The 9,818-nt window shown below is 40.5% G+C and overlaps 1 protein-coding gene across 1 annotated transcript; it reads right to left on the minus strand.

The window, feature by feature from the left end:
* Window positions 1-676: 676 nt before the first annotated feature.
* Window positions 677-8,659, minus strand: ifnlr1 (interferon lambda receptor 1). Its single transcript, XM_070835207.1, has 7 exons — window positions 8,562-8,659; window positions 7,267-7,393; window positions 5,268-5,440; window positions 4,984-5,168; window positions 4,489-4,630; window positions 3,225-3,355; window positions 677-2,067 (listed from the first exon to the last, which is right to left on the minus strand). Exons 1-7 carry the CDS (start codon window positions 8,602-8,604, stop codon window positions 1,057-1,059), a joined length of 1,812 nt encoding a protein of 603 aa, XP_070691308.1. The 5' UTR covers window positions 8,605-8,659; the 3' UTR covers window positions 677-1,056.
* Between the last annotated feature and the right edge of the window lie 1,159 nt (window positions 8,660-9,818).

Below are 9,818 nucleotides of genomic sequence, written 5' to 3' on the forward strand. Positions count from 1 at the left end.
CTCGAAATGGCACAAAGGGCCTGGGACCGTGTGTAATGATTTGCTCAGCCAAAGGCAATCAGGTTTGTTTTCATATCTAATCTATAAAGCTGACTGTCCACATTGTAATTTAAAACTGACCAGATTGGGTTTGTGTGTTGAGAGAGTATATTAGGTTGTAATAATTTGTCGTCATAGTGATGGCACACAAATGCTCTTGCTGACTACGTGCTGTTTATTCTGCCCTTTTATTGAGAAAGCATGAAGCCACTTCTTCGTGCAGCTGAGGGTTTGTCGGTCCCAGCCCTTTTCAAAAAGAAAACATCTAAAAAACGGATTTCAGTAGACTTAGTTGGATTTCAGAAATTACTTACTGAATTTCAAACATCTTACAATACAAGCTGCTTGGTGACTGTGGTGATCATGTGTTTTTTCTTTATGCATTAACAAATTAGATTTAGCTTTTAACACACTTCTAACACCTACAATAACAAAGTGAAAAATAGTATTGATGTGAAACAAACTGATATGTATTCTGAAATATGATTAAGGGACACTTTCAACTTCATGTTGTAGTTTCTATATTTACTTTGCTGCCTATGACACATTTTAACACAAAACTATCACTCTTCTACTTAATAAATAAATCCATGACAACAGGTGGTTACGTTCAGAATTGACTCAGTAACTTTGAAATACACTTTAAAAAAAAAAAAAAAAAATGTGGTTGTCATGTTAAACAGTGATTTGACAAAATAAACTAGGACTTTACAATGCATGTAAAATGATTTCTTCAAATTTCAACTCACAACTACAATCTACATATACTTTATTTTTAACATCATGCAATTGTGGATCAATAAATAAAACCAGATTTACAGCAAAATATAATACACAGTATCATACTAAGGCATGAAATGTATTTAAAGGTCCTGATGTGCTTGTTGAATATGACTTACTTCGGGCCTGAGTTCTGCATCGTCACTAAAGCGTCAACTTCCTCCTCCCCTGTTGGTAACAAGGTTACTGAGATGAAAAAGATGTTTTTAGGTGTTTTAAAGATTATAGAGAGGAGAATTATTCTTGAATTTGTACCACCCAATTCCCCAGATGAATTTGCCCCAATTTCTCCTCCTCCTCCTCCTCCTCCTCCTCCTCTTTTTTTGGAGCCGTCCAGGTCCAAGGACAGTTTGTCCGTCTGTATTCACAACTGTCTTTGGATGCAGCTGAAAGAATCTCAGGCACCCAGTTTTGTTTGTAACCTGAATCAAATATGGCATCACTAGATGGTGTGTCCTGGCATCTCTCGTGGAAATCAGGTACAACTGGTTGAGAGGGGAAATAATGGGTATTGCAGTACGGCTGGGTTGGTGTGTTAACACTGCTTTCATCACACCCTGAGTCTGACCACTCCGAGCAATCAAAGCTCTGCAAGGATGCTAACGATGGCCCCTCTCCCTTGGACTCTATGACGTCTGATAAAAGGGGTTTTCTTTCTGAGTTAAGGGGTGACGCTGTGTCGCCTGTGCTGCTCTGTAACTGAAAAGTGAGTGAAGGCAACATGTGAAGTGAAGGCAACAAGAGTTGTCCGTTGGGATCGCGCACCGTGTGCAGCAGCAGCTGCCTGTCTAGGTCGCTCTCACAAGCATCCAGATTGAGTGGTGGTGGTACTCCATGTGAGGTCAGCTTTGGACTCGTTCCACCTTTGTTCCAGCTTTCTGCTCTGGAAGATGATGGTAGGCTGCTGGTTTCTCTGTATGTAATGGCAGCCTGCTGATCATCTTTGTCCTCCTCAGCGGGGACATGGACAGCCACCACACTGTAGATTTCGGAGGACTGGGCGCTCGTGTCCTCAGGATTTGAGGTTGGACTGGGTGGACCCACAGAGGAGCCAATGCTGCCCTGCCAGGGTTGGCAGGGGGTGTCCTGGGGAGAATAACCTCCAACCTCAGCTGATGGTACCTTTGGCTTCACCCGGATCGTTGCATAAGCTGTTGGGGCATTTTCGACACCGACCTCCAGTTTGGAAAAGATGAGAGTCTCATCTGGAGACTGCAGTAGCCTGGGCAGGGAGCTGGATCTGGGTTGCTGTTTTAAGGATGAGGAAGATGGACCCATCAAAACCACTGAAACACTGAAGTTTACTAAAACAACATCCACAGTGTTTAATTGACTTTAATTACTTTTAGTTTGCTGTGCTACACAGGGACTTATGGAATCAGATTTGTTTCAAAAGTTTCAAGCAAAACTTATTAAAAGTCAATCAAAATAAATGGATTTGAGAGAGAAAAAAATGAACTCAAGCAAAAAATTATAACCTTCAAAATAAAAAATGTCTCTTGAAAACAAATAACTCTGTCTTTTATTTTGTTCAAGGATGTAGTTTTGCTCTCGCCCTCTCTCTCTTTTGGTTACGCTTCTGGCTTTTTCGTTTGCGCTGCCAGAGTCTTTGTTTGAGTTTTGACACAAACCTATCGCGTGGGCGGGCTCTTTCAAGGGCGCGTTCCTATTGGCTGTTGAGCGACACGGCTGTGACCCGGAGGTTGTTCCCCTGTTTGCTTGAATTGACTCCTGGGGATCTATAAAGTTTTTTAAAAAACTACATACAGTGATTAGTACTTACTTTAATCTTGAAGCAGTTGCTTGTATGCCCCCCTATGCTTCCTCTTCATGCATGCCTTGCATGGCGAATGAAAGATTCTTTCTCCCGCTTGGTGATTAGAAAAAGTTCAAAAGACTTTATAGATCCCCAGGAGTCAATTCAAGCAAAACGGGGAACAACCTCCGGGTCACAGCCGTGTCGCTCAAAAACTCAACCACCTCAGCCAATAGGAACGTGCCCTTGAAAGAGCCCGCCCACGCGATAGGTTTGTGTCAAAACTTAAACAAAGAATCTGGCAGCGCAAATGAAAAAGCCAGAAGCGTAACCAAAAGAGAGAGAGGGCGAGAGCAAAACTACATCCTTGAACAAAATAAAAGACAGTTATTTGTTTTCAAGAGACATTTTTTATTTTGAAGGTTATAATTTTTTGCTTGAGTTCATTTTTTTCTCTTTCAAATCCATTTATTTTGATTGACTTTTAATAAGTTTTGCTTGAAACTTTTGAAACAAATCTGATTCCATAGGGATTCCGTACACGGGTTCAGTAATTAATGTGCCAGAGGGCTTGATTTTCCAGTAAGGGAACTTTTTCCTTATTGTAACCCAGACACGCCTAAGGACACTACTGAAACAATAGTCTTACCAAATGCTGTGGCATGCTATGCTCCTTTCCACCTTTCACATAGTTGCACATGCACACCACTGACGTTATGACTATGGCAGTCAGAAGAGCAGCAATCACGAGAAACCATGGCAAAAGCATCAGAGGATCACCTGAGGGAGAAGAAAGTTAGTGTCATAAATTCATCTGGGGGAAAAAAAAAACCTCTGTAAATTTGTGAACCCTTCAAGCACTTTTAAAACATTGAGTAACAAAAATTCCCATTTGACACACAAGCCCAGGCATGCCCTGCCATGACGTAGGACTAGTCCTTTTCAGAAGTACTTAAATGTTGGTTAACAGGAATTTGTCTCCTTATACAGACAGCTATAGAAGTGGATTTGCCCAAGACTGGCTGCATTTTTAAAGTTTGAATTGCGTGTTCTCATGTAATACGAAAGTATAATGTTGCGTTGCCTGCAGTCGTCTGCTTTCGTTATTGTCTGTTTTACCAGTAGAGAATAAACAATAAGGCAAGCTAAGGTGAGGTGAGAAGAACATCACCTTTGCAAGCAGACAATGTAATCTAATCTCCTGTCTCATCAGTATGACAACAGAAGGGGAGGAAGAGGTCACTGCCTCACTGAGCCATGGATTCACAATGTGAACAATGTTTTCACCAATATTTTCCATTTCATTGCAAAACCAGCATCTGCCTATTTTTAACCAGTGGAGTGTACCTGCTGCACCGTGGCAGTGAGGCTTCATGCACATACAGGAGACTGATTTATAACAAACTGTCTTGAATTATTACTAAACACTGTTTTGTTTTTCAAGTGGCTGCCATCACTTGATTGAGCAAAAACTGCTTTGAGTGAAATGTAGAAAACGCAACATTACAAGTGTCTTTATTCTTGCATTTTCTCCACAGCAGGTGGGTCTTCAAAAGCTTCCCAGTAAGATATTGAGTGTTGATTGGAGGGAAAATAATTTTTGTAAATATTATAAGTGGAAATCTGCTTCCTTCAGTCAAGTTTTTAAAGATGTACTTGAAATGATTTATTAAACTAATCCATCAATCCAATCAAAACTGTCAAATTCATTTTCAGACATGATTATTGTACATTATACAGAAAGAGTATGTCGTGTAAAATGTATATGTAATATACTGCATGCTGATATTGCTTTTCTGAGTAATTATTGCTCAGATAAGCAATGTGTGTGTGTTGTTAGTGTGCTGATCACTATATTGTGCATGTCTGCTCAGCAAACCGTGAGATGAGGTTGTATTCGTCGCTGTCCTTACCTGGCAGTGTGACACAGAAGGAGGCATTCTCACTCTCTGAGCGACCCCATTCGGAAAAAGGCTTGTAGACCACATAGCCGCAGTACTCTGTCCGGTTGTTCTTCAAGTTGAGGACAAACCGGCCAGTTGTGGTCTCATTGGCCTGGAGACACAGGGGTGGTGACATTACGATAACTAATTGGTTTGGTCTGTTGCAGGTTGCACAGGTCAGCTAAACAAGAAAACTCAGGAAAGTCCAGAAACAATTCAGTAAGACAACAGGAAAACCCGGGGGGCAGATGGGTAAAAGAAAGTAACTCAATAACATCACAGTTAAAAGGCCAAGTCATTTAGTTTTGTACCATATGAATAAACTTAGATGGTAAAATAGATCATTTAGTTGGTCGTCATGCAGTATTAATGCACTGGATTTTTTTTACATATCATATCTTGTATAGCATCTATGACTGAGTGAATATTTGTACTGTATATTCAACTTTTTAAATGGGGACTCACCTGAGCAGCCCACTTTGGGTGGGTGATTTTCAAGGTATAAATGGTTCCAATTTTGGAGGGCCCATTTTTGCTGCTGGTGATGATGTCAGCAACAGAAACTCCGTTTGGCCCCAAAGGCAGGGTGACATCAACATGCAAAGATGACACAGTAGTGTATGTAGACAAGACAGGTGGACCAAGAACAGCTACAGAGACAAAGAAATCTGAATGAATAAATGTTGCAATAGAATACATTTGGCGAGGAGGAAACAAAGGAACGTATGAATGAGCATTGAGGTTCTTACTTTGTGCCAGAGGTTTAAATGTCGTGGTGCGGCCATGCAAGCTACCATTAACGAGCACCCGAGCCTGGTAGTGAACGTCATGAACTGACGGGGTCTCTGCAGTGAGGTTGCAAGACAGAGCAGTAATGTTCTGACATTCCTCCTTTATCTGGTATGGCTCATCGACAGCATCACTGTAAAAAATGCAGTACAGTGTAAACTGTGATACTGGAAGCACAAGACTATGGCAGTGTATTACTGTAGGTTGACTGGTACCATGTCAAAACCGAAATGTACTGTGTGGAGTTTAATCCCCTGAAAATAATAACCATTTGGAACAGTTGTCTATTCACTAGTTTGAGACGAGGAACTCCAGAAATAAACCTTATTGGGTGGGAATTTCTGACCACTTACATTCAGGCACTGGAGCTCTTCTGTCCAGTACATGGCTACAGTGAAATAACTACACAAAGATCGTCCTACAACGCCACATCACCCAAACATGATTTGAACACACAGTGCCTTCTTGAGGGAGACAAATGACAACATATTGTTTTAACAATGAGCTACTGAGCGGACATAGTTAACCAGTCATCCTCTGCAGCAGATTTAATGCTGAAAATCACTGCCAGCAATTCCAGGTGACAGCTGCTGGGAGAAAAGTCAAGAGGATAAGGGTGGCACTTGACATTTGTCTGGGAGACTGCGTCATGAGTAATTAGGTGAGATGACATTTCCACTTTGTTCAGACCATTTGTAGAGGCCGAGTGAAAAGAAGAGTGAAAAAAAAAAAAAAATCTATTTGGAAGCCATGAAATCACATCATCTTTCAATGAGGAGAGCAGAGTGCAGTCCACACTAATGGCAGTGGGCCCTATAGCTATTCTTAAGTGTTGCCTCTAAGACGTTGGCAGTTGAGCTACTCATGCAGTGGGGTGATACACTTCAGTGCTAGATTTTGAGCAATACATTTATGGAGCCTGTAGCCAAGTCCAGAAGAGAGAGAGTGAGGGATAAGAGGCTGCATAGGAAAGCCATAAGTGCACCTCGCAGTTGCTTCCACACAAAACATAATTTATACATCTCACATGATGAAACTAGTAATGTTCTATATGTTCCATATGTCCCCTGGGAAGATCAAAACCAACAATATGGTGGTTCAGCATCTCCGACTTTCTCAACCTGTCTGTGGCTCTCAACCCTACATCTGTTTGTTCCTACATAAATCACATTATGTAGGAACACATAACGCATAAATCTAAATCTAAAAAAAAAAAAAAAATGATTGTCATTCAAAAAAGGGCTAAATAAAACAAACTTCCTTAAACAGGAGTAAATTTGTTGGAGACTCTTCTCAGCCGATTTTGGATTTGGTTTGCTGGTGAGCAGCAGGACAGTGTACATGAGATGGGCTCAAAATTAACTTCAGTGTCATTGTTCGCCATAATTAAGAAACATGTCAAATAGTGCGACAGTGTGTCTTGTTTATGTGTTTTTCATAGTTTTTGGACAACAGCTGCGGTCAGTAAGCTTGTACATGTTGGAAGGATCACTTAATTGTGATCCCAAGTTTTTTGGGATCTAAGATTAGTTGACAATAAGAAAATCAGTAGATATGATCAGTAAAATCATAAGAATATCACTAGACCTATCCATTAACTAAAATAGTCGTCCTTGTCAGAGTAAGCTGTCACTATAATGACAACAACTTCAGGTAAAATACAATTTGTTTTTTATGGTTTTATTTAAGTCCAGTGTATCTGTATACAGTGTATTCCCCCATCGATAAGCACATACCATCTGTTGACCAGGGTTGTACTTTTAACTAAGTCCACAAAATGCTCATTTTCCAGCGCCTTGAAATAAACACGGATACTATGAGCTAACTGTGTGCTTAGACTATGAAAACATTTCCTGCTTTGACCCTGCTCTCCGTATGAATCTGAGGCACGAAGAGTGCAAGAGGGCAATAGAAGTAAAGATGTGATAGCAATAACTCATCGGTCCTCTTGGGTCTTACCTCCGGTACTGGACACTATAGAGGACCTTTTCCTCGGGGAAGGCTGGCTTCCCAGGGTCCCAGTGGAGTATGTTGTAAAAGTTTCTGGACACGAAAAACACTTTCCCATTGCCAGTTGAAAGACAAGCTGTTGGGAAAAAGGGCAAAGGAATAAAGTCTGTGCCAATCATTTTATGGCAAATGATAAAGTTATGTCTTTGTTCCCATTCAGTCTGGTTTATTTTCGTAATATCCATAAAATGTATTAAATTAAATCATAAAGAAAGGCCAAGTTGATTAAAATAAGCTCATTGAGTTTTTTTATATTAAGTTGCTTTTTTACTTTGTGCTGAATTGCTAGTAAGTAAGGACATTATTCCCACGGTAACAATAATACTCACACTACATCTAGCCTTTATGTTGCAAATTTTCAATCACAGTAGAGACTATAAAGCCCTTCAAGTCCCAGCATGCTCAGCCAGTTCAGCTCCCCCATATATGAAGTCCTAGGGGAGGCATAGTCTCTCTCTCCTTTTTTTTTTTTTTTATAGTACAGCCGCTAAGGCCCGACCGACACAGTGCACATACAGCACAGTGGATCCAGGACCACAGGGAGATTGTATAAAATGGACTTTGTTTCTGCTGGTGGCTGAAACTGAAAACTGTGCTTTGTTCCTTAACTTTCACCCATCACATCTTTGATACAAAGAAAATAATTGCCATCTCTTGGGCAAGGATACAGAACACCATCCTGTAGCGTGATCAGTATAGTCTGCTGTATTTCATAGCTTGAGCAATTCATACATACATTAAAATACTATCAAACAATAGACGTAAAGGCGCATTAATCTGTTCTCTGTGTTGTATAGCTCAAGCAATTGACACCGTTCATTTTATAGGTTGAACAATTCATTCATTCATTACACACATTGTCATACTGTTGAGCCACACGCACCATAGCTGTTCAGTGTTTGTTAAAGATGTGAAAGACAAAAGCTTGAAAATCACTCAGACCATAATCCATTCAAAATGAGCATTTTTATAAGCTGTGCAATTATATAGTCAATATTACATCAGCCGGCTCTAGAATTGAATAGCATTTTCCATCGATCACTATCTCTTAAATTGACCAAAGTCCTCATTGTGTGAAGAACGAGAATTACTCTCTGTTCAATACATTACTAGGCTTTATTGCATTGGTGTTATTATCAATTTCTCCTTCTAGTGACTACTTTGTCCAAAAACATGACCTATTAAATGTTTGACTGCCTGTAATCAACATCAATGAATTAAAGCAGAGATCCAGAGATACTCACCATAGCAGAACAGGAGGAGGATGATGACCTTCGTAGACCACATCTTCACCGGGTATATGGGTCACACAGAATGTCGAAGGCCTACTCTGAAGTTACTGCCGCTAAGCTGTCAATTCCAAACAAAAACGGCAACCAAAAAACCACGTTAACTCCCTAATCTCCAGAAAAACAAAACTAAAGTCAGTGTTAAAAGGGCCGTAAAATATTAAAGTTATATGAGATTTCACTGCATTTTTTTCTGCCTGCACTCCTCAACCATCCCTGATGTGTCCTGGGAAAGGAGTGGCTTTATTCAGGTGTGCAGGTGTACTTTGGCATATGTTATCCGTTTGTTCCTGTTTTCTTACTGTTATGCTCCTCCCACATGCATTCTCCCTCCTAACTTTCCACTTCCCTTTTCCTCGCTGCTCCTCCCCCCTTATACACCTTGAGTCATTCTCTCTCTCTCTCTCTCTCTCTACCTGCTTGTCTTTCAGGTTTCTGGTTTCTACCGTTTACTGGAAATGATCAAGACTTCCATCTGTGTGACACAGAAAGTGAAAGAACAAGATAATACACACATGATATGTGAGGTGTGTGTATCTGGCTCATAGACCATTTTGTACACAACGGCTGAAACAAGCTGATGTCTGCTTAGTCGCTGTTATCAAACAGTTCAGGTAATGAGCAAAGGAAAACCTGAATGAATGAAAGTATGAATAGGCAAGTAATTGATGTTCCTGTTGCAGTGATTACAGTATTAGAGTGATGATTCAAGACGAGCTGGAAGGCGTGCCTTGTTTTGCCTTGATGTAAACCGTCTATGCAGATATTTGTGTGTATTAAAAACATGAACAAGTTGCTGTTCTCTATCCATTAGTGCATATGTAGCTGCTTATACTGTGCTGTTGATACATAATTGGGCGTAGCGTCACTAAGTGTAACTAACATTTAGATCCTATATTATGAGCATTTTCTGAACAAGTTCACACTCGTGTTTTCAGCCTCTGTCTGCACGCTGTTTTAGAAGAACTGCTGCTTTGCTTTTGCCTTCCACATCTTTGTGTTACCAGGAGCTGGTGTTTGACAGGAAAAACCAGTGGCAGACATTGAGGAGATTTTCAGTGGGCCACGCTGAAGGGCTGGAGGAAGTCACATGATCAGATCAATCCCCTTATGACATCATAAGTCAAGCAAAATCTTAACGGTGTGTTTTCAAACACATTTACTGAAAGAAAGGATGTTTTTTTTTCTCATGTCTCTTAGCACGCTGGGGAC

The sequence above is a fragment of the Pempheris klunzingeri genome, chromosome 8 (genome assembly GCF_042242105.1).
Source record: "Pempheris klunzingeri isolate RE-2024b chromosome 8, fPemKlu1.hap1, whole genome shotgun sequence".
Taxonomy (NCBI): domain Eukaryota; kingdom Metazoa; phylum Chordata; class Actinopteri; order Acropomatiformes; family Pempheridae; genus Pempheris; species Pempheris klunzingeri.

Bases quoted from the DNA above. Each gene is read 5' to 3' on its own strand.
- ifnlr1 (XM_070835207.1), bottom strand. From the start codon at position 8,604: ATGTGGTCTACGAAGGTCATCATCCTCCTCCTGTTCTGCTATG. The intron at 5,441-7,266 runs GTAAGACCCAAG...CATTTTTTACAG, and splicing joins TATAGTGTCCAGTACCGGAG to TGATGCTGTCGATGAGCCAT. The intron at 2,068-3,224 runs GTAAGACTATTG...TCCTTAAAACAG, and splicing joins ATAGCATGCCACAGCATTTG to CAACCCAGATCCAGCTCCCT.